Source organism: Corvus hawaiiensis, chromosome 8 (assembly GCF_020740725.1).
Source record: "Corvus hawaiiensis isolate bCorHaw1 chromosome 8, bCorHaw1.pri.cur, whole genome shotgun sequence".
Lineage (NCBI taxonomy): Eukaryota > Metazoa > Chordata > Aves > Passeriformes > Corvidae > Corvus > Corvus hawaiiensis.
Window position 1 is genome coordinate 16,029,117 of NC_063220.1, and position 25,648 is coordinate 16,054,764.

The window sequence follows — 25,648 nt, forward strand, 5'->3', positions numbered from 1 at the left end:
ATGCCAGTTAGATAATACTATGATTGTACACTTACAATAAATGTATACACATTTCACCTCATCTTCCTAGTAGAGAAGTTGATCTTAAAATGGGAGAACAGAAATTTCACATAACTGGAAACTCATTCATTAACAAAAAGTTTATAGAAATACTGAAAAGCTGATTTTTTGTTTAAACACCAAGCAAGCATGGACATATGAATATTCCTAACCTGTAAAATGATTCCTCCACATTATATCAGCGAAACTCATTGGTGGGCCACTGGGAGGGTAGTGTTTACCTTTCAGAGGCTCATGATCAGTCCTTATCATATCCATTAAGGAATTTTCCAAAGAGTGCAAGTTAAAAGTGTCATAGGGCCTATTCCGGTCCTAGAAGAAAAAAAAAAAAAAAGAAGAAAACAACAAGAGTTATTGAAAAACTTAATTTTCTAACATAGGCTCATTTCTTGTTACATGAATTCCAGCATCCAATTCTACATTTCTTCTCGCAAGAACTCTTTATAAGAAAAAAATAAAAATTTATAAATATGTCTACAGTTGTTTAAAATTATACCCTTCATTTTGCAACTGCTGTTTTCACCAGTACAGCTATGCAAAGAGGCTTTTAAATACTTCTAAAAATACACATACAAGCAATAGCTAATTCTAAACATCATCATTTAAATAACAACTTAGAAATAAAGCAATATTAATGCTTACACTGGAGAAGTGAAATTGTTTCAGAGATTTTTGGTTTACAGCTTCAACATCTGCCTTCTGTCACTGTGCTATCTTAATACCAGAGCAGAAGCAAGCAATGCTCAAGACACCAGCAGGCACCTTTGCTCCAGAAAGTACCAATTAATTCTTCAAATGTCTCACATTAATCTGACAGGTTTAAGGAAAGTACACTAGGTGCAAAAAAAAAATAAAGGAAGCTAGGATAACACTTCCACTGTAGGGCACTCAAAAACCTGAGCAAGGGTTGGTTTGTATTGTTTGAATTTCTCATTTTAATTCACTGTAGTTCTGCTTCTGCTTTTGGTAAGTAGAAGGGAAAAAGAAAAGAAAAACAAATACCAGAATCACTCTTTAGAAGGCCGACTAGAACAACCAGTTTCAAAGCTCAGGAACGATCACATGGAGGGGACAATCTACCAATGTATCTGGAGTACCGTACGCCATAAGACAGCATAACAGAATGGCCCCTTGTAGTCATCCTGTCGCTAAAAAAACATTTGTTTTCCTATTCTCATCACTATCATTACAAAAAAAAGGGGGGGAGGTTGTATACTATATTATGCTACAGTTGATGAAGAGTGGTGCAACAGTCTACTCTGCAAACTGAAACCTTCATTGTAATATGCTCCCACAATTCCTGGAACAATGTTTTTCACATGCTAGTTACTAGAGGATATTCTTGATAGAAAAACTAAAATTTAAAATCCTCAGAGAAAAAGCAGAAGTAGCCATAGAAGAGGTAATAAAAGTTTTGTCTTAATAAATATTATTTCTCTTGAACCCTCTTGTTCTTAGGTTGTCTTTAAATAAAAGTAAAGGAGAGAACTGAGTTCACTGGTATAAATTAAGCTTTCTTTTAATATTCCTGTTCTGGAATTAAAATAAATACACATCATTAAAAGCTTGCTGTTACAGAAAACTCTGAAATACAGATAATCTTACTGTCAAAAATTTCACGTTCCCACAGTGCCTGCTCTGTAAACTGAAGACCCAATTTCTAATACTGTGCTAATACTGTACTTTTTATAAGTGGACTACCATTATTTTCTATACACCTTTATTTCATCTATTGAGCATTTTTTGGCAGTCAAACACGATGTTCAAAGAATAATACATGATTTCTGTTAGAAGCTATACTAAGTACTGAAGTTCAAGTGAGCTCACTGATTTTCAGTTCTCATTGTTGATGATTTTTATGTCTTCTACAGCTGCTTAGAATGCCAACGTTTGTATACTGTATTTAAAAGAGGACTTGTTGATCTATCCAACTGGATCAATACATTGGAATATAAAATAAAATGTATGTCCAGGAAATCTAAAATAGATCCTAGGGGGAAAAATAACCTCAAACCAAACAAAAACATCCAAAACACTGAGGTTCACTGAGGTGGGGGTTTTTTTCCAAAAAGAAAACTTTATTTTGGTTAAAACAACCCACTCCTTAGTAATATGTGGTCAGAGAGAAGAGTTTGTTTTATTTCATATCCACTTCCTTAAAAAAAAAATGCAAGTCTAAATTGAAAAGAAAAAGCGTTAACTTTGATGTGAAAAAAAATCCTTTCTAGTGATATATTAGTAAATTGATTCAATAGAATCTATATCATTCCTTCAAAGCAAGAATTTTTGTTGTCTTTCTCTATTTGCCTCTTTTAGATACATGTACTGCATGTAAGTAAAGAGGTCAGATGCTTCAATACCCAACTATAACATCTATTTGAAGAGAAAATATGAATGCAAAGATACAGCTTATATCCTAAACAGGGGTAAGGAAGTATTTTTTAGTCAGATGTGTGCCCTGATTGGGTTTACTATATAGCCATAGCAGAGCTGAGCTGGCAAAACCAACAGTGGCAGGAGAGTAAAAGGGCAGGACTGCTGCTTTTGCCACAATGATAGCTTATTCCAACTTTAAACATTCCTGAGATTACAGTCTTAGAGGTCGGAAGGCGTGAGTTCAGAAGAGGACACAGCCTACAAATTGAATTTAATTGTCCTTTATTAACATAGGTATGTTATATTGTAACTATGCTACTATAGCAGCAAATCCCTGGGAGGTCCTACTTTGTTCTGTAACCTGCCAAGAAGCTGTGCACACGGATACAAGTGGAAAAAGGGAGAAAGAAATCGAAGTGTCGCGGCAAGGTTATGCAGGGCAGGCTTGTTAGAATGCTGCATCTTCATAACCTTTTAAGGGGCATACAAACCTGCAATATCTTTTCAAGATTAACACAGACCTACATTAGACACAGGAAAATCAATTTAATCAAAACCCTTTACCAGGCAATTGTAACACTTCCCATTATAGTACTTGAGCAAGATAAATCTAGTAAAGGAAATTTTAGATGCAACAGATTTTACGAGTATGTTGTGGCAGTGCATAAGTATAACGCATGCTGACTACAGACTTCGCAGTGTGGGTGATAAAACACAAGTAAGGGCTAACATTCTAGCTCCTAAATAAAAGGGCTATTACAATTTTTCTCAGTAGCTTTCAATTCAGTAGTAATTCATTTGTACTCAGCAGATTTGAAAACTGTTTTCTAAATTCAGCAATTTCTTCCAAGATGACTGGTGCTTCTGCACACACACACACTTATCTTTCCTCATTTCCCAGCATGAACAGGTTCTCCTGGTTTTGTGAGCTGATACTGTTCCATCTCCTGGATTTGCCTTTTGCATTGTTTCCACAGGCCACCAGTCTATTGCCAAACAATCCCAACAACATACAAAACTCATAAAGGTCCTTAGCGGTGCACAAGAACTTTGCAAGAAAGTTCTGGGACTAGGACCGTGAACTAAAAACAAAATATATACAAAATACAGAGTGAAAAAGCATAATAAATAACTTGGAAAAGAAATTTGAAAATCCAGCAAGTCTGGAAAATTCGCAAGGATATCTTCCTAAAGAAGACAAAGCTCCTAAGACCTACTTAGGTAAACTGCATTATGGATAAAAGAGAAATCTCCAGCTACCAGGCACTGCCTCTGGCTACAGAAAAATCATTAAGTCAGCAAAAGATTAAGTCCAGCCTGCCCACGTTGGATTGTACTTCTGCTGTGTGCAGACAGCAGCTCCTTCCTTGTTAGCTACCGGTGTATATGGCAGCATATTTCAGTTCTTAGAATTCTCTAGTCTTGAAAGAAAAACAGTTTAGTAATAAGAGCTCTTAGAGAAGAGATGCATCCCAAAACTTTAAATCCCAGCCCTTCATGGCTATTATCTATTCATTCATCCATGCCATAGACTTCCTCAAAGTGGACATGTTAAGCATAGTGAAAAATTACAAATGCATATCAGGATCAGATTTTTGAAGGATCACAAAGTGAAATGGACCTTTAGTTGGAGTTGGGTCTCAACTTTCTACCTCTAAAGATCTTACTTGTAAGGCTGATTAAAAATGTCACATAATACAGTGTCTATAATATTTTAATTTTTAAAAAGTCAAAACCAAAGAGTAACTGCCAAAAATAACTGTAGAGTCAATACACTAAAATAAAATGAGAAAATACAACGATGTGCATTTTATCTGAATCTTACACTTTTGTGCATATGTATTATGCTAGTCTTTAATTACACAACCATGATAACTATTCAGAGGTCTCCAGTCTCCATCCAACACACATAATGAACAAGCTCTAGGAATGAATCAAAACAGTGCTTTCAAGAGGTCTGTTTATCTCTAGGACAGATGCCTGTGTCACTTATTCCAGGACATGGCTGAGTTGTAATAAGTGCGTCAGCAAATTCCAGGAGGCGAAAGTAACTTTGAAAGTTATCTTAATTATGAAACAAATATTACTGAGCAGTACCTGAACTACTGACACATTTGTAACACTTGAAATAAAAAGAACTTTTTCCCATTTTTTGTACCCTGTAATGTGGTAGCCGTTATTCTGCCCCCTTCAGACTCACAGCATGGGCGTGTAAGGGCAGGGCATAACAAGCACTACTTCAGTTCCCTCCCAGTAGACACACAAACCATGTCTTTACTGCTGAGAGTGAAAGATAAAGAATGAGAAAAAAATACATGACTACATCATGGATGACAGTGTCAAGACCAAATCTACAGCTAGGATCATAACAGGTGAGAAGTGGATCTTAATATAGCCTGATTTCCTCACTAACTCTCTCAGCTTGAAAAGGTAGCCCAAAGTAATTGGAACTAATGAACTAAAAAAGGAAATTACTGACCTATCCCATGGCAGAGACATGGAGAACATGCATCTTGCTCCAAAACCTGAAGATGTATAATTTTCTTTTGTCTCTGAAGAGGATAATGGCAGAAAATACACCTGACCATTAATTATTAAAGTACAGTTAAAAAGTGGCAGGTTTCACCCTGAGAACGCATGTCAGCAATCTAACACATTGCCCAGGCCTAGCTATCATCCATACTCAGAATCCTTAACCATGGAACACACAGCTGCATGTGTTAAGTTCTGTTTGGCATGGTCATCTACATCTATAGCATAAAATACACACGGAGTTGAGAGATCCCTCTCATCTGCATTTTTTCTACTGTGCAAGCAACAAATCCCCAGGTATCTAGACCCTTCCAAAGATACATTTCCCTGGGTCTACAGATTTCAGTTCACTGACTTTCTACTAAGCTTCCAAGCTTCCTATATTCTTAACACTATCTCAGTTTCAGTAATTTATTTCAGTGTTCTACATTTTCATGCTGCCCTAGATTTTCCAGCTTTCTGCACCAGTATGTGGCACAACGCAACCCAACTCTGCTGAGCAACAAGATGGCTTCAATTCACTGAAATATTAACTGTTTCCAGAATACCACAACTCCAGTGAGTCTCACAGGACCCATCAGAGCCTACGACATTACACGTAGTGTTTTGATCAGAAGAATGAGATCTAGGGAACAGCTACAACTCTTACGGCTTAAACAACTTTCCTATCAATGCAAACTTCTTCACAGGGGTCACTGCTGTGTTTTGTTCTGTGCCCAACATAAACCTGGATTTGGCTGGACAGAATTGCTAAGCATTGCCAACTAAAGCTGAAGTCAATGGAAGCAGAGCTTTGAATAAATACAGGGTAAAATGCCAGCACTGTTTCAAACAGGGCTCGCTCACTCTGTTCTAGCACTTGCAGCACAGGTTATTACTAAGAACACAAGGAAAACAAGTTTGTCTTGTTTCAGTATCTCAATTCAAAACAGCAAAACCAACAACTGCAAAGAAAAAGTATTCTGAAGTTTAGCTTGGGACATGCCCAACATACCATGATGGTGCACATGAATAATCACATACAGCATGCTCTAAATGCTCGCTGGGCAGCCCTTCACTTCTCACAGCTTCAGCTGGGATGCAATCCCACTTTCAAAAGTCTTTCAAAATACAGGAAATCTGAGGAATATGGTCACATGGTAAAGTAAAATTATCACTGTACAAAAGAAAAAAACCTGTAAATAGCAAGTGTTACTTCCTTTGCAGATTGGTGTTGGAATGCTGCCAACAACAACATGACTGACAACCCAGATGCACACAGAACTGGAACAACCAGAAATGTCAGTAGTTCTTCCTTATACTGGATTTAATAAAAATATGGAATAAACCAAAACAAATAAGAAGACATAAAATGTAGGTAGGATGGAACAATAGGGTAAATTTGTCTATGCCCATAATGAAGCATAGCTACTAACATCAAGTCTTAATGGAATTTTATTTGAATTCCACTTTCTTTCTTATCTTTCCAGTTAATTTTGGGTAGTAGTAAACTAAGCTGGATTTATTGTGTCCCTTTACTGGAACAAATTGGGGAATGTTTTCTTATGTTACTGTTGCTTTTGGAAATGTGCAGAGAACACATCAACTTCTCATACATTTGTCTTTTCTCAACATTACCAACTGTAGCACATTTTATTTTCATAGGTGTTCGGAAGTTCACTGGGCAAAAGGTGAATTTTTTTAAGCTTATTTAGAAGGCTTCTAAGAAAAATAAGGAAGTTTAATACAAATATAAAACAATATCTAACTGTATATAGATTATGGAAACATTTCCATGTCATTTGAAAAATAACATTTCAAAACTCTAGTTAATATTTAGTCACCTTGTCTATGTTACATAAACGTTTATAGTTAACATGCAAGAACTCGGACTGAATCCAAAAGCCTTGAAAACTTGACCTACTCAAGCAATTTTTCCACAAAGAAAGGTAAAGTTGTATTCAAACTTCAACCCTTTACAAATTCTGACTTCTAAAAATTTTTAGTGAAATGTTTGTACTTTTTATTTTCAGATTAACTAAAAAGCACAGAAATAGGAAGAGATACAAGCAGCACTATATAGAATTACAAAAACTAATAAAAATTATGTTATTTGGGTCTAATGTCCCTTTACTTTGCAGTTGAGATTCCCTTTTTGTACACCCTTAATACATGTTCAAAATATATATAAGAAAGTTCAGTCTTTATTGCTATACAACTTGGCATCGTTCTGACTAAACAAAATATCCTGTCAAGTTCCAGAATATTCAATATTTGCTTGCCAAGTAGGGGGAAGAAAGTAATTGAATTTGCCCTGCATTTTCCTAAATAGAGGTGATAACTGATTAAGTTATTCTTCCAATACAGATTTTTATAATATGCCAAGCATACTATTTGCATGATCACTAGTGTTATTTCTCCATTCAAGGACAGTAAAGCATGAAGAGTCATATGTTCCAATGGGGAACACCATCTTTTGCCTTGCTACCATCTTGGCAAACAGAAATATGATAATATAATACAATTAATATTTCAAACATCATCTTTTGCCATGAAAACAATTAAACAATGTATTTTAAAAACCCAAACAAAAACCCCACCAAAAAAAAAAAAAAAAAAATCAGAAGGATCAACAAAACATCCATTATTTTTTCAGCCAATACACTACTGTAGGGAATGATCTGCAGACAGTACAACTGACTGAGCACTCAGTGACAGGATTTATGTTTAGTCATATTTTGTTCAATGTGATGCTTTAGATAAAAATCTGCTCATCAGTCCTGCTGCTGAATGCATCTCAGAAAGCTGATGTATCCACTTTCTATTATAGTTACTGATTCCAGTAACAAACGGTTCTAACACTTGTAAAATATAGGATTAAAGTAGTTACATCCAAGATGACCATCAATTCACTAAAACAAGCAAGTGGAAAAAAAAAGATGTCAGCAGTAGAATTTACAAGCCCATTCATTATACCCTTGAGCTATTAAAATGACATAATTTAACTGGTTCATTGGCCGGCTGTGCAAGAGTTCAGCACTGATAAGCTACCTTTGGGCTTCTACTGCTCTGTTCAGTAGAACATTGCCTGTGTCCCATAGCAAGGAAAAACTAACATTGACCTAAGAACTCCTTGCCAGACAAATCAGCACAAGTGCAAACCTCAAATCACAAAATGAAAGCACTACAGAGATGCAAGGGAGGAGGGAGTACTGGGGATGCTACAATGTGAAAGGATCTGAATAATCAAACTTCTCAGGCTGGACCACAGTATGTAAAAGAGAGTAGAGACATACTGTGTAAGGAAGCTACTGCCTCAAAGATTTACAGACTGTCTCATGGTATGACAGCATAATGAGACAAAATGGGAGATAGAAAAGAACACAAGTAATCACTGTCAAACAGATGTCTGAGCACCATTGCCCAGTAGCTTCATTTACTGTGGCCACCAAGCAAAGGAGACTCAAGGATTTCTCTGAAACAGTGGTTTTGTCTACAGTTACTGATCATCAGTGACAAGGAATATATTGGTAAGAGGGGAAAAAAAGTGTCACTGAAATGTTTAAGCCTGATGACAAATAAAATATTGTCTCTCACCCCAACTCATTGTGCTTTTAAGAAAAATGTGACTAAAATAATATCTAACTGGCACATTTCAAGTCACACTCCTGTTCTATTTCTCTCGTGCTCAGGAAAGAGTGCCTCCTGACAAAAATCTTATACGTGTCAGAACTCCAGCAGCTATTTCAACAAAAGAGAAGTACCACGTTTCATCTGTTCACACAGGACAAGATCCTTACCTACAGGTTTGGAGAACTACCCTTAGAGAGGACAGTCATGTTCCATTTCAGAACATGAAACAGTATAGTGGGGATCATTGTTCGTAAGGGCTGGGGGGAACTGGGGTCATTCACCAGTATTTACTCAGAGGCCTGAACCAGGCCAGAAACACTCACAATGAAAAACAAGGAGGTGACCTTTGCAGTGTGATGTCACTTTGCAGCCAGCAGGATTTAAAGAAAAAGTTTAACCTATTAGGTGCAATATACTTTTAATTACTAATTAATTACCAATTCATGTGAACTACCCAAGTCCTAACTTTGTGCTATTACAGCATGATTAATATGCATGACAAATTGAGGCACACAACAATCCACTCTGTCACCTTCTTCCCAACGGGATTGAGAATAGTTAGGCAGCAAATGTTGTCCGTCCTGGGACTTTATCAAGGACATAATCGATCACAGAATTCCAAGCTGTCTCAGGCACCTTCTTGTAAGGGAAATAGAACTACAGGCTTTCTCAAGCTGTGTGCCTACTTCTAAACATGAGTTGAAGACTCCTGTACAGCCAGTGAGATATCAGGCAAACCTTTTCCTAAAGTGTCATTATGTTAGAAACCCTAATTTAAAAATATTTGCTATTAAGTATTTGATCATCTGCAAAATTACCAAAATCCCAATCCAAAATTATGTTTAAATTAGAAGCAACTCTTCAGATCAATTATATGCAAGCAATTTCATTTCAGATTAAATTTTATAAACAAAGGAATTTTTCCAGTTGCAAATACTGAATCATCCCATGTATGAAAAAAACCTCAATTTAATAATAAATTCAGAATTAATTTATTAAATATATTACTTCATGTGATAATATATTAAAATAGTAATAGAATCACACTGGGCATACTTCCATCTTTTATTACATAAGGGGCTTAAAGGCATACAGGATATGAGGAAAAGAATAACTAACTGTATCATGTATAAAGTGCCTGAATACTTATGTTAAATTCTTTAAAATAATCAGAATAAAAAATTCTTCCCCTTAGATAAGAAGAGGCCATAAGCAGTTGTGTTGTCAGGTAGGTGTTATGCATTCAAATTACTGCTGCACATTTGCATTTAATTAAAATAATTCAGAAATCACTTACAAGATACACAAGTGTGAACAGCCAATTAACCAAAAGGAAACCTTTATGCAGAAATTGAAAACCATATTCATGGGAGCAAGAAAAGCACTCTCCTTTTACATCATAAGAGCTAAACTGATTAGCACGTGGCAAATTCAGTAAAGATTGCTCCAGACAGGAAAAATGTCTTGAGATAAAAGCCTGCCTGATTTGCAGAATTCTCCTTTTTTTTTCCCCACAAGGTAATAAAAACTGACAGGCATCTTAAGAAAATGCTGCTACAAGGAAAGAACCAGGATGTTCAGTCACTTATGTATATTCAGGGAAACTGTAAGAAGGTCAGCATGAATACCTTGGACAACAAATGTCTAGAAAAAATTCTAGCAAGACTGATAAAAAAGTTGTAAAACACCCAAAGAAGTCAGAAGAAAATAATGTAGCCTCCATAATTGGTCCTCACATTCACAGAAAATATCAGGTAAACAAGGGTAAACAGAGAAGACAGATAAATAGTAAGAGAAAGCAGCATCATCTATCCAACTCACTAACAGATGAGGTGCATGGCAACATTGTAATCAAAAGGAGCCAGAGTCAGAAAGGCAGTCAGTGGAACCACCAAAGCTAGTCCAACTAACAATGTCAGTACTGTATGTATCTGACCAGCAAAATAAAAATGAAAGAACTTCAGCAATAGCTGAAGCAGGATATGAAACTATAGATGACAAACACTGTTTCTAGTTTTTATGACTGAAATTCAAGGATTTCTTCTCTTTTGAAATACAGTGCAGAAATAATGTAGCATTATGCTTTACTGATGCAATACCCTGGAAAAGATGATTCCTGGGTCTTGAAAGATTAGGATATGCTGTTCTAATGAGGACTTCCACAGAGGGTTTCACATGGTGCTACAGGCAAAGTAACCACGTAAATGGGGAAAAAAACCTAATCAGTGTAATTGAGGTAAGAAAGAAAATTGTAAAATGGGAAAGAACTGCTAGTGCTCAACAGAATCTGCTAAAGGAAAGTGAATAATGCAGTTTCTTAAAGGCAAATCTTGAGATCAGTTTTGTTGAGATCACTTGAGATACTTGAAATGAGTAATGTTGGTTATTAAAGTAAAAACAATAATAATACTTAAAAGATATCATCAACCCAGAGGAGATAAGCTCATCACACAAAAAGAACTGAAAAACTGCAGCAAAGCAGACTGATATTTAATAGCACTAAATACAAGGTCATGACCTCAAGGAGTCAATCTTCCCTATAAACTGGAACCTCATCAACCAGAAAGAATAACACAGAAAGGAGAAATACCAGTTTTTTAGTCGATTTCTAGACAATTACAAATGTTATGTGTGAAAAGGTAACAAAATTATAGGTTGTTTGAAAAACCATGCATCTCATATGGTTGCCACATGCATCTGTGCACACCTGTATTCATAAAAAAAGCTATTTTCACTGTATTTGTTCTTTTAAATTAATTCTCCTTGCTCTACATGTCTAGTGGAGCCAAGGACTGAGCTATATTTTAAGACATTCACCAGTTCAAGTTTATATTCAAACAAGGCCACTGTGCAAGTGAAATAGCATAAAAACTTTCCAGTTTCTATACAAAGTGAAGCCTTTCAAAAAACCTCTAAAATTTACTACAATCAATTTTCAATTCGTTTTGAATGGCATACACAACATCGGGTACTTCTCCCTTGCCTAGCAAGAAAAAAACCTCTTATATAAGTAATCTACTACTTTGTAAAACCATGTCAGAAGAGTGTGTTCCTGTTTAGACAAGGGAGGTAAGACTGTGTGCAGAAACTTGCATCAAAACATCACTCGTAAAATCTGCTGGCAATTATGGCTGATTTTCTTACTCAGAAGTCACAGGTATAGCTTCACTTAGCAGCAGCCAAAAGTAGCAGGAGCCACCCACCTGAGGACCCTTTCCACTAAAAGTTGAATCTGGTCCAAACTTTGCAAGATTTTATTTGCAGAAATTCTCATCCACAGAAAGTGAATGAGTATATTGTCATGTTGGATTGCCACATTTGAAAATGCCATAGCTTCCCCTTCATTCTGTACTATAAAAGTCCTACTTTTTCTTGTTCCTGATTTTTGTTTCCTCTACTCTCTTGTTCTGTCTTAGTCTTCCTGCTGCACAGTCAGCTGCTACTTCAGGCTTTGTGAGTTTTAAGAAAAACCCTTTCAGTTACTCTGAGAGGTCTCTCTGTTCTCTTTTTTTTTTTTTTCCCCAATTGTCACAGGAAGAAACAATACGATCCTGGAGAGAATACATGAGCAAGATAATTATTTAGTGAGGTGAAATAATTAGGTCAAACTGTTGTGGGCATCGTGATTTAAAACTAAAAGGTATCTTCAGAAGTAGTTTAAAAAAATTTCAAACCCACAAAGTGTGCTATAAACATTTTACACACTTGATTATTACACACCTTAATGCTTACTAAGGGCACCAATAGATCATATTAGATTTGGTTATAAGCCATCTGTTAACATGCTAACAATCAGTTAATACATTAGTAATTTGGTAACCCTTTACAAATTTAGAGGTCACACAGTAAATGGGTGTAACACTAGCTACCTCCATGTTAATTCATTAATGCTTTTAACACATCTCTTTCACAAAGCAAGATACTTCAGCAGAACAAAGCAGCAACTTTCAACAAGGAATTAGGAATTTTCATTTAATCCGAAGCAATATTTAACTGTTCAAGTGTTTTAAAACAAAATGTTTGTTCTGTTTTATTTCAGCAATTTCCGTAAGAAGGTACAATTCCAAAGACTTTCTGTAGGAAATGAGTCTTACCTGCAAAAAAGAGCCTTTACCACTCAGAGAATAAAACCCAGAGAGCTTTAGTGGGTGAATTTCTTTGTTGTCTGGTATTTCTCATTAAAAGATCAGCTTTAAGTTAACTACAGCATTGCCAAAAATAACTTTTTGGGATGAATCTTTTTAAGATGAGCACCTTCACAACAATTCTTCTATGTAGGAAAGATGAATTTCACCAGAACATCCACTTATGATTATGACATAAAACAAAACCATATTAAAAATGCCCATGATTAAGCCATAATGCTTTCCTCATTTACGTCAGAAGTGGTTTTTTGTCAATTTGTGTGAAAATCTACCCCAAGTCACACATTCTGGAAGCTTGGTTTGGGCATGGGGAAAGAAAACCAGTTCTGCATGCTCACACTAAGTTATCACTTAGTTAAAATGTCTAAATTTCTAGAATTTAGAACTTCTAGCCAGTATTTCTGGAAATTCCATTCTCCCTGAATTTGTTTCAACCTATTTAAAACCCCTCATGCTATTAATTTTGCACAGGACTAAGTGAACATGATTCAGCTTATGACTAAAGAGATTTATTGGGCCTTCCTCTGTAACCTGAAGCTTTGACACAGAATGTGGAATAGGGGAGGCCAACTCAAATGAAAAGCCTCATTGAAAAAAAAAAATATCAAAAATCAGGAACAGGAAGAAATAGAAGGGATGTTTGAAAGCAGTTGAACGGTTCAAGGGTGGATAAAACAAAGAAAAGGGGCCATGCCCACTGAAACCCATTGACAGTTGGTGCTCTGTACACAACTTTCATTAACTTTGTTAACCAAGAACAAAGAACTGTTGACTTGATCAAAAGCCTCTTCACTTGGGTGATGAATCATGTGAAGTTTATCACCCTAACATGGAACAGAATCTGTAGTTTTGCTTAACTAGTTTATTTAGACTCTAGGAATTTAAAAGAAAACTGCTGCAAATTCTTGCAAATTTTGCAAAGCCATCTAGAAAAAAAGAATTAGGAAAAGCAGGAGTAAGACTTCTCCAGAACCTGGAAGATGTACAGAGAACAACATACACAGTTGAAGAAAAAATGGGTATCAATTAAAGAAATTAAATATTTTGCTTCTTTTCTCTTCCCTGATGAAAATTTCTTAGTTCTGAGTAATTGGTATGTAACGCAAACTAAAAGTTTTCACAGGAAACAATTTGTTTTCTTCACTTTTTCATGCCTAATTTGAGGTTCACACAAACAGCAAACTTAAGAGACTGCAGTGGATGTTCTGTTTTCAAAGACCTGTTTTCTAAGTATTTCAGAAAAAAACTACAAATGTTTCGTTTTCTCAGATAGCATTGAGAAGAAAATTAATTTCCCAAACTCTGCGCCTCTTGTTTACCTCTGTAGAATGGAGTTCACATCACCCCTTCTAACACTGTTGTGACAAAGCAGATCAATATCTATCCTGATTGGCACAGTGCTTCTCTCCTGTAAGATCTTAGAAAAATTGACGATTTTATCTCTGGAATGAGCTTGAGAAACATACAAGAAAGGGACAGAGCCATTTGTCCACAACAAGGAGGAAAAGGAAGGCATCAATGAATTGTGATTTACAAATGCTACTCATAGCTTGTAGGAAAAGACAGCATCATATAACTGAAACTTATGAAAATGAAAATGTTGACCAAGTCTGAACAAACACAAGCAAAGTTTCTGTGATCTTTCACAATTTGCATTTTTAAAATTCTAAAATTTGCATGTAATAATAAAAAGATTACACAAATTAAGATCTAATTCTATATACAAAAAATTTACCTTCTTCTAACTACTGAGACAACTGCTTAGTATCAGTACGTGCAGCATTCTAACAATTGCTTAAAAGCAATGCTTTTGTGAAACATGGAAAAACTAAATTTAAAAAAATAATGAAACAAAACATGGCAATGGTACCCTAAATTTAGGTACAGAACGTATAAAATATCACAATAGACTAAAACCTGCAAAGTATAGAACAGAAGCAAAATTCAGGTGTGTACTGCTTAAGATCACTTTCAAACTTTGAACTAAACAGTGCTATATTTTAGCTTCCCCTTAGTATAGGTCTGCTAGGAATTACTCACGAGTGACCTTAATGAAAGGAGAGCTATTTTACCAACTGCTAACAAATGGAAATACTCATCATTCACTCAGTAAACTCTTTTTTTCCCCTTGAAAACCACTGGAACCTGAAAACACTGCTTTTCCAGGTCTCTCTTCCTCTTACATTCCATTCACAAAAGCAGCCTAGGCAAAATGATGAAAACTAGGAGAGATGATCCTAGAAGGGAAATAGCAAAATGAACTGCCATGCCCTTCACCTTCCCTTCTACCATTCCTCCCAAAGACAGATAAATCCTCTATCAAATCTTTAAGATGGAATTATTGATTCATCGTTTGATATTAATACCTTTAATGTTTTTAAGGAAGTCCTGTCTATGTACGGAGTTCATCAGAGTATCAGCTGCCTACTGAACTCAGACCTTCGCTCTGCCTTCACTAACTCTGACAGCTAAACGATGATTGGTTACTTAAAATCAAAACTCTAATCCATAAGCAATTAGTGCTCAATCATCATACTTTGAACATGAAACAGCCATGTGCTTTTTTTCCTGTACTGTTACTATGTTTTAGTTAATTTGAAAATGAAGACATTTAGAATTCAATCAAATTTAAAATCGAACAAAAAATTGTAAAATACCTCACAACTAATAAACTAGAACATCACGTGTTACTTGTATCTGTTACACTGGAAGACTACTGAGATACCACAATATGTGCTCCCACATTTTAGTATTCAGAATCCAGCTACAAATAGTGCTAGTACCAACAGAAGCATGTAAGAAAGGTGGAGGGGGGGAAAAAAGCAGACCTAGGTACTTTCCTTTTTTTTTTTTTTTTCTGTCCACAAAGTTGCAGGTTGTCAGGACATGTGCATCAGCACACACGAAAAATTAAGATTGGACTACATGCAAAGAAATAGTTTTTAAGGTAACAGTAACATTACTAAGTGGGGCTACCTATTAAACTGACAAGAAGCTAGAGCCCAGAATGCCAGATTTATACTAAAGAAATACAGTCTTTTAAAAATTAATCTTTAAATAGACTTACTGCATGCAACTATTTCTGACTTTAAAAAACCCCTCTAGATTTAAAAACAGTTTTTAAAATTGGTCACCAGAGTGTATTAGCCAGTAAAACTCCTTTACTCATAAATACAAAACTTTGTTACACTAGTGAGTGTTCCAATACTTGAACTCTGTATTTATACATATATTCACACTTATATTTAAACACAAACTCACTGCATGTTAGAATTGGCATTTTGTTTAAATATGAAATATTGAAGTTTTATAAAATTTCTATATTTAGCTTATAATTTTATCTGGTCCAGACTAATTCCAATTGAAAACAATGAGGAAAAAAAGGCCACACCAAAACACTTCCCCCAAAAAAATTCTTTCTCAGTCTCCCTGCAAAAGATAGCATGTTAAAACTTTTATACACAATAAACACCACCTTATTTATTTCTGCTATAAAAATATTTATCAGTAAAGCTGCCAAGAACGATTTGATGCATGCCAGAATCTTCAGAGCACAAACTGCAATGCATTTTTTGTTTCCAAAGAACATTACTTGGGAAAACATCAAAACTCAGCACAGTTTCTGGAAAACTGTTACAGTGTTGCTATAATTAAAAATCCACAAGGTAGACATACTTAATTAGAATACTGGTCTGCAAACATTTAATTCCTTCTCCATCTTCCCTGCAAAGAGAATTTCTTATCCTTGCCTCCAAGGGTCTATTTCAGGCACGAACAATCCTCCTAACCCACAAGCTGTGTCCCACTATCTTCACATGGCCAAAAGCCAAAAGAAATACAGTATTTACCTGAGAGAAGTGAAGGGAAAGAGAATAGTGGGAGCAGCTCAGAAGCAAAAGATGACAACAGCTCTCTACAAGCCTCACGACTCTGCTGGAAAATGGAACTGAGCCGCTGCCGTGAGAACGGTGTCCCAGGAACAATCAGTTAATGTCAGCCTCAAACGCCAGAGCTGAGGATCACCTAACATACTAGCACAACACGACTGCTTGCCACATGACAGTCAGAGACCCTCCACCTGAACCACTCAGAAGCCAAAGAATATTCAGAAGAACAAACTGGCCATGTTTTTGTATTTCCAATCTGGCCTAGTTCCACATCTTTTCCCATGATCTTGTCTTCAACTCTTACTTGCTACATTACATTCCATTCCAGACTGATCACTTCTCTTTTTCCTTTCAACTATCAGCTTTGTATCTCCATAGATTTTTTTACATTGCAATCAATTTTCCCCAGTAAGTATAGGAGTGTGGTCTCCTTCAAAGCATTTTTGCTGCTTTTCAACACCAATCACAAGGCAAACACCAGCAGAATTCCTACCAAGTGGTATTTTAAACCTTCTGATGTGTTCTGCAGCACAGTTTCTTGGGACAGACGCCAATTGGTTTTGACATACAAGATGCACTAAAGTATTACTCAAATTAAGGGATGAAAATACCTAGCATATTGCTTTATATCCATGTTCTTAAGAGAAACATTTTCAAGCTGAACATTTTTTCCTAGAACAAGATAATATCAATAGCTGAGTATCACCTGTCTTCAAATATTATAACTCAGAATACAGATCTTGGTTATAGACCTTTTCTGATTAATATTTGTGATCACTGCAAAGACCTGTAAAAATAGCTCTCCCTGATGTTATTTCAAACAGTGAACGTGTTAATAGTTTTCTTTTTTCTTACAAAGCCTCATAATCTTAACATAAAAAAATTGGTTAACATGAAGAACTTGCTAATGTGCCTAAGTGTGTTGCTAGAAAGTTTACTGGAAGGTATTTCTAAAGTAGCTCAAAACCACGCAGTTATGGAGGGTGGCAGATGCACATGGATAGACCTGCCAGAACTACTTGGTAGTGCTGACAAGCAGAACTTAACATATTGCCCAATTTCGGGGTGGGGGGAAAAAGAAAAAAGACAACCAGAACCTTGGCAGCAAATATTAAACTCTTAGACTAATTTGAATTTCATTTTTATCAGTGAAACAAAACAGTTGCCTTCTACCAATAGTATGGTTTCAAGATGTCTTTGGCATTTTGTTAAGTATAGCAGCAATCAACATTAACCTAGATTACAATTTTTAATAAGCAAAATTCAGCAGCTTGTACAAAAAAAAAAGGAGCCTAATAGAAAAAAAAAAAAGTTTTCTGTGTCTCTGAAATCAGACTGCTATACCAGCTGGTGCTGAGAACAGCCTAAGCATTTGCTTTCAGTTGAACGTGAAGATACCACGTTAAATTCACAGAAAAGAAAACAAGTTTCCAAATTCACATATTGGCTAATACTTTAGCTTTTTGAAAGCTTAATTTCAAAATCAAAAGAACTTTTCTTCAAGAGCAGTTAGCTACTTTTTTTCCTAGTGATGAGTAATTATCTGCCAGTTTAATTTGTAAGAATTTACAGTCACAATAATAAAGTTCTGTATTCACTAAAGATGTATCTCACTAAGCAAACCACAGAAATAAGACCATTTACTGTTGTTTTCACTACTAATTCAAATATACCAAAATTTGTAATGTCTTACATGTAGACCATTAAGAATACTTGTAAATTGAAACACATTTCCCACTCCCAAAAAATGACTGGGAGCTATTAGCTTTTGTGGTGCTGTGCTCTGTGCAACACAGTATTTACAGCAGGCATATTGTGTCTAAAGTGTAATCTTCCTCCAGCCTTCAGTGCTTCAGAGACATTAACCAGCAGCTCACCAGAAGCCACTCCACCTTCATTTAGGGCAACCAATAAAAAAATTGTAACTCTCCCTTTAAACAGAATGAAGCAGCAAAATGAAATTTCAGGGCTGACTATAAGATGTCCTCTTTGAATGGGACTGGAAAGTGCATATATTTTACTTCAACAGTCTCCTAAAATTATGGGGGTGGGGGTGCATTTGTTTGATTTTTTTTTTTTACTGTGTTTCTAAAACTGTCAATCTAAATGTTATTCTTACCAAACTGATAAGTTAAAAATGTTTGAGAGATCATACTTCCTTGAGGAAACAGCTACCTAAAGAGCAAGCATATATGAATGATTTAACTGTATTTCAAAGGAGAAAATTTTGACTTGTCTGACACCAAAACAGCTAACCTAGAAAAAGTCTGAGATTCACTTCACCTAGTATAGATATAACTGCAAGTGCAAGCACTGCTTTTTTTCAACTTAAAATGGATTTCACACCATGACAGGTTTCATTCTGCATTAAAATTGCAAATCTTCCATTTGGCCCAGTTTCAGCTGCAATTGATCTGCTTTGTCGTCATAGATTAAAAAAAAAACAGTGAAGGGCACTGCAGCTTTAAATATTTCAGAGCTATGTAGCTAGTAAATAGACTCCATTGCAATATGGCTCTGAAGGTCGTGTCCTATTGTCTCTTTTCTCTGCAAATATTCTGAACAGCATAAAATGGTTCATTTTATACAATACCTCCCTGCCATTTCTAAATCATGTCAATTGTATTAGGCATTTCCTTACTGGAAAGGACAGATACACCACTCTTTCCATACACACCCACGCTGCTTCGAGATGTATTCAAAACGTCCACTGTGAATTTAACAGCAGGGTGTACGTATTAGATGTACACAGCTTTTCATACGGATACCTTATGCGAACAGACTCCCCGTTAAATCCCACCACAACATAAGGACAATTAGTTATTGCAATGGTGATAAAATAATTAACTGAATTTCAGGTCAAGAAGCATCTTTGGTTAAAATTAACAGCCCAGTTAGAAAACTGAAGCCAGCAATTTCAACATCTCAGCTTTCTCACATATGGGAGAATACAAAAAAAATTCTAACACAGCACCAAGGGAACGTAGTCTGCCGAACCTGTTTTTCATGAAGGCTACTACCTTTCAGATGCTAAAAAAAGAGCAAAAAACAACAACAAAAAAGCCCCATATGCCACACTTAACAATAACTTACAAGAAAAATGGGATTTTAAACCTTAAGCTAGAATTGGAAATCTCTGTGTATGCACTCCCTACGTTCAACCCCACTTGTTTTCATATAAGGTGACTATTTGATGCAAATATGAATTATGGAGATGCCACTCAGAACAGTAACATGAAACACAGCCCTACAAAAAATACAAATTTGTGATAGCTGTCACCACGCAGAAGGTGCATGTAGTCATTTACCTGAAAAGGCAACAGATTGTTGCCATTGTCCGTCCTGAACGCGTTGTCTTCCATCCAGGATTTGGGGGTTAAGGGTGCAGCCCGTGGGAACTTCGGAGGGGCAATGACATTGCTGGAGAAGGGTTTTTTAAGGGGTGAAATGGGGTTGAGGGGGGAGGGTACGCCGACTCCCACTCCCACGCCAACCCCCACTCCAACTGCCCTTCGAGGGTCCCTACCAGCCTGCAGCCCACCCCAAGGGTTGGAAGGTGTACTCCAAGCCGCGTTTTGATGGTTATTCCAGCTGGAGGAGGAAGAAGAGGAGGCAGAGGAGGAAGACGGTTTGCTGGTCATGATGGGCTGATGGCTGTAAGCAGCATTTCTCTGGGCGAAAGGTGCCTGATTAGGACTTACAGGTGACCTCCGCTGCTGCTGCTGCTGCTGCTGAGCTTGCTGCTGCTGCTGCTGATGTTGGTGGTGTTGAGTCTGAGCTAGGCCAATCTGAGGTGAGAAAGTGCCACCAAATACAGGGTTGACATGGTGTGGAAAATTCTGGAAAAGCATTGTCCCATTGACTGGAGTAATCCCTTGGAAAAAGCTATCATCCACCGTGTTTGTGGTCCCTGTAGACCAGGTGCTGCCAAACGAGGGAGACAAGGAGGTGCCGGCTGCAGGTTCTTGTTGAGGCTGGTGAAAGCTCAAGCCAGGCAAAATGGGAGACTCCATCTGCATCTTCTCCTTGCTATTTTGGGAAGGAGCCGATGTGCCGATACTAGTCACTGAACTGTTGTCTTCTGGTTTGGGTGTCTCCGACGAGATGGGTGTAGAGGGGGCTTCTGCTGAGTTTGGATCTTGCTGCTGCTGCCGCTGCTGCTGGGGCTGGGCTTTGCTTTTGTCCATCAGTAAATCATCCTGCATGGTTTGCGCAGCTGAAACAGTAGGGGAAAAAACCACAAAGACAGATTATTAACATTGTCATTCATACCACAAACCAGTCTGTTTTAATCACTTGCCAGCCAAAAATCTCGTCCTATTGCTAGTACTATGCTACAGCATATTGCAAGGCAAAGCCGTAATCTTCCCCCTCCCCCATTTAGGAATATGTAACCTTTGATCGTGCTAGATTGCCTTTAAAATATTTTTTAAGATGCTTCACCCTTTTTGATGCCTTGTTTCCCTTCAGTCTAAATGAGAGATGTGCTTATAGGGCAGAGATATACAGCAATTTCGCCACGTCTCTTTTCTCTTACACCGGAACTCAGAGCTCTCACCCTGCAATGAGAAACTGATTCTGGTTCCTGTTTTTCCAAGCACCCTCCTCCTCCACCTCCTCCCCCTGGTTATTTGCATACGTCAATAAATACTGCTGCGTCCTTCAGCAAGGTTAAAAAGACACCAGTCTTCGCTCTTCTCCACCCCCTTTTCTATTAGGGGACCTTTAAAGGAGCCGGGTACCGATTTTCCTTAATTAACAAGCAAGCTTCCAGCGATGGAGGTTTATCAGGGAGAAAGCGCACACGGACGCTCGCACCGACACGGGAGCGGCTCCTCGCTGCACAATCGTTTCCTGCCCGTCCCTGCGCCCAGCTCGCGCCGGCTCCGGGCAGCGGAGGCGATGGCACAGCCGGGAAGGGGGGCCGGGGGGGCGGAGACACTTCGTGTACAAAGCCACCGATGGGTGTTAGATTTGCCTTCGGTGACCTTACGATCTCTCCGCGTAAAATGCTATTTTACATCAAAGCAGTCCTTTACTTGAAGGTACAGCTATCTACTCGCTCTATTTATATACATACCCGCTCTATTTATACACATGCATATGAAATCATCGGTAATTTGTTCATTAGAAAAACATAAGGTCAAAATCAGCAGACCGGGGAGGTATTACTAGACTATGATCTTTCTGATGCTTTCAAATGAAATATAAAACCAGAGGAAGTCGAAATACTTACAATATAGACATGCTGCATGTTAAAAAACATATTTATATGCACGAGACAAAGACTAGTGATGCAAATTATTTCCTAAATCAATACATAAGTTTAAACTTTAGAAAGGAAATGTATGTGGAATGGTTGAGGCTTATATCTGCTAGAAAAGGTGCTTCATATGAAACAGGGCAGATCATATGATTTTATTATTATTTTGAGACTCAATAGTAGTAATACAATACAAACATCAATGAACAGCAATTGTATGAAATCACAACAGGAACCTCCACATTTTGCAGGCTTTTAGTCAATTGAAGAGATCATTCTAAATCTCAAAAGTATTTTAAATGAGCCCCAAATCACTTACATTAATTAACTATGTCAAAGATGGCCATCGCTGAATACCTAACTGCATTTCTATTCAGTTAATCATATGACATTTACATGCCTAAGACTGCATTTTTTTAGGATTGTTTTTGTAATGTAACAATGTAAAGCCAATCAATTAACTGTTTAGGAAAGGTGGCAAAGTGTGAAACTGTTAACACTGTCCTTTCCGACATCAGAGGGTCCAGGTGTATCTTACGTTTTTTGTTCTTTTAAATATCTTCTGAGACATGCACACACATTTTAGTTAAAATGTATGTCAGGAGAGGTTTCTGCTGTCAAGTAAGTTACTGCTTATGCTCCCCCTTATTTTCCAGTTCAACATGTAAAGCGAGCAGCAAGGCTTCCTGAGCAGACCATGCTGTGAGACAACATTAAGCTCCTAAGGACGGGGTAAACCATTGCATCTGTTCCAGGCAGCGCTGCTGCTGCTGCTGGGAGTGCAGAAAATCTTGCAAGGCATTTGAAAGCAATACTGCAGTAAACCACAATATACCAAGCTCTGTCAGTGTAACTTTCCATTAGCTTCACTTCTATCCGCATCGCTATTACTCCTAAGGCTACATAAAACTACTGATGACTCCACATCAGAGGGAGAAAAGGATCATGTGTATCCCTCTCCCCTGGTTCTGAGCTATCAGTATAAAAATACTTTTAGAGAGAAAAACATAGCAACTGAAATGTTAAAATTCTGTCGTCAATAAAGTTATATTTAAATTAGTCACCCAGTTATCTATAGTGGCTAGCACAGCAGTTGCTTCAAATATGTACCTTGACTTAGGCTAGCTGGTTTTGAACTTTATCCTAAGGACTGTGATTCACATTCCCTTCCATATTGTTTCTTAAAGGCAAAAATCACTGCACAGCTCAACCCTTCTGTCAAGGTCAAGACCTTCCTTTAATGAATGAAGCCAGTCCAAATGAAAAAATACTGGTTAATAAATGACTTTGAAAGACAGGCCAGCCAATGTCTAATGTTGGACTAGTATGCAGTACTCTTTGGTTATTTGCTGGTGTAAGTATTTTTACCAATTTACAATCCAGTACAGGAAATCTATAACCCCATAGCAATACCAGCTCCATTTGCATGCAGAAACCCACGCAGCCAACACAGAAATGTTCAAGGAACAGTTACCTTTGGATTTTCTGTATTTAAAGATCAACAAAAGGACAGTATATTTATTTTCTTCTTTCAGGTTTGGTATATGACAAATAGTCGACCAGTCTGGCAAGAGCACTTTGACAAGTGGAAGCTTTCAGCGCATGCTCTCCCAAGGAATCATGGGGTTTGAAGTCTTAGCTATAGATAGCATTTCACTGCCGCTTTCTGAAAGGAGGAGAGCTCGAAATGGAAAAAAAAAAGTGCACACTCCCTCTTCCCAGAGAAAACTGCTGCAATCTGAATCATCAGCTCTGAGAAAATATCTGTCAGACTGAGCTGAAAGTGACTAACTAAATACGAGCTTTCAAACAGTTTAATTTAGAAGCCCAGATCAAAGAGCCACCTATTCAGAACAACTGCTAGACAAAGAAATAGTTACAGTACTTCCAAACTTCCCTTACAAACTCTTAGCATAAGAAATTAATTATAAGCTCACACTAGCTATAAAATTTACAGTTAATACAAAGGAAATTGTGTCACTCTGCTTAGCTGAAGAATATATTAACTAATCATGTGTCATAATATAATCTCTAAATATATTCTGAAACTCAAACACAAATAGGTCGGGTATGAAAATTTAAAAACAAATCAGAATCAGCACACAGGTGAAAAGTTGTACTATCTGAACAGTTTCCAATTTTCAAGTTACAACTTTTTCATTACTATGCTGTTACTACACTGAAAGTTCTACCAAAAAAATAAGCTGTTCAGAAAAAAATCAGAAAAAAAAGGTGTGAATGTTACTATTTAACATCCCATTTAACATCTATTCTGTACACCGTGGTGTCACACTTCACCTCCCTCCCTTTCACTACCCACCATCTCTATCTCTCCAGCCTCCACATCAATATACAGCCTGACACAAGTTCCTCTCATAAGATATTAACATTGTGATCATTAATATAGGTCAGGTAAAGTTTTCAGAATTTCATTCACTAGCACTTGGTGTTCTGTTTTGCACTAGTCCATGAATTATTCTGCATATTTATTCTGGGTAATTCATAATACTAATTATTCAGACCAAATAGTAATGCTCATATGGAAATACATAGTTGAAATCAGAAGTGTGAAAATAACAGTGTTTTATAAAAGTGCAGGCTGATTTTCCAAGGATGAAATATGCATAGCTTTGTGCACGAAAGAGAGATGACTAAAGCTGAGAAAGATAAATTAGGGCAGCTGAAACAGAGTTGTTCTAACACTTACGTCTCTGCTTTCTGCACTCTGTTTATGTTGGACTGTATGGTCTGCCTGCCCTAAATCAACGCTGTAATTAAGAGTTTCTCAACACTTGCTCTAACCTGTTTGTGCTACTCTGAATCATTAAAGGCAGCAAAACTGCCTTCTTGCAGCAATTGAAAACACTTAATTTTATGAACTATCCCATCTATCACAGGGCTGGCTCTAGGCATTCTATGCTCCTCCTTTATGTCCCTATTTACTTGTGGGTTATTGCTTTTCAGATGATTTGAGGATTCACATGCAAGGGACCACACTGTTTCTGTCAGTTCTTCCCAGGGGACAGTTTCACTTGGTAGATCAATCATTAGGATAAGGAAAAGCACTCCAGAACCAAAGAAAATCAAGATGTAAAGGCAGTTTTTGATCAACTAGCCACTAGCAGAAAACAATTATTTTTTGTTTCTAGCAACCAACTTTCTTGTAACTGGAAATTAAAAGATAGTAACGACAGCTGAATCAGAACACACGAGCTTAATGCAATCTGATATATGAATTGCTTGACCTGGGCCAGTTCCAAAGAAACAAATGTAAGAAAGGCCCAAATAAGCCAAGTTAATTCCATTAACATTCTATTAAGTGTATTTTTATTTTAAGAAATTCATTATGAAGCAATTTACGCCTCTTTAAGCCTCATATGACTAACAAACCATACTAGTCTTTTTGAAAGAAAGTGACTATTCCAACTAGCTTGAAGGTTAAAATGAAGTGTTATGCTACTGAAAAAACCCCAAGTTTTATTGTAGAAACATGTTTTTCAGCTTAATTAGTTTCATTTTAGCCTAATTGAGGGCTACTTATCTTTTAAAAAAATGGAACCAAGTAGATGAAAAATGCCTGATTTTATAATTTAATTTTACATATTACTATCATAACCGTTAGCATTTAGATTTGCCAAAATAGAGTACTCCTATATTGCTGGGTTAGTTAGCTTTGTTGAAAACAGTGAATAATTTCAACAGTTTTAATACTGTCAGGTCAGAGGAACTGTATTAAGGTACAGTTCCTTCATTATTTCTACAGCTCCTTTTTT

General features: G+C 36.9%; 1 protein-coding gene across 8 annotated transcripts in view; it reads right to left on the minus strand.

Moving 5' to 3' along the window:
• CPEB3 (cytoplasmic polyadenylation element binding protein 3) overlaps positions 1–25,648 on the minus strand; it is an 80,399-nt gene that overhangs the window by 51,475 nt on the left and 3,276 nt on the right. For 2 of the 8 annotated variants that reach the window (XM_048310711.1, XM_048310710.1), the window contains exons 2-3: positions 19,921–20,828; positions 282–372 (exon numbers count right to left, since the gene is read on the minus strand). In XM_048310711.1, the coding sequence (XP_048166668.1) occupies positions 282–372; positions 19,921–20,828 (999 nt within the window). The other 6 variants (XM_048310705.1, XM_048310704.1, XM_048310709.1 and 3 more) reach the window with 5 other exon arrangements.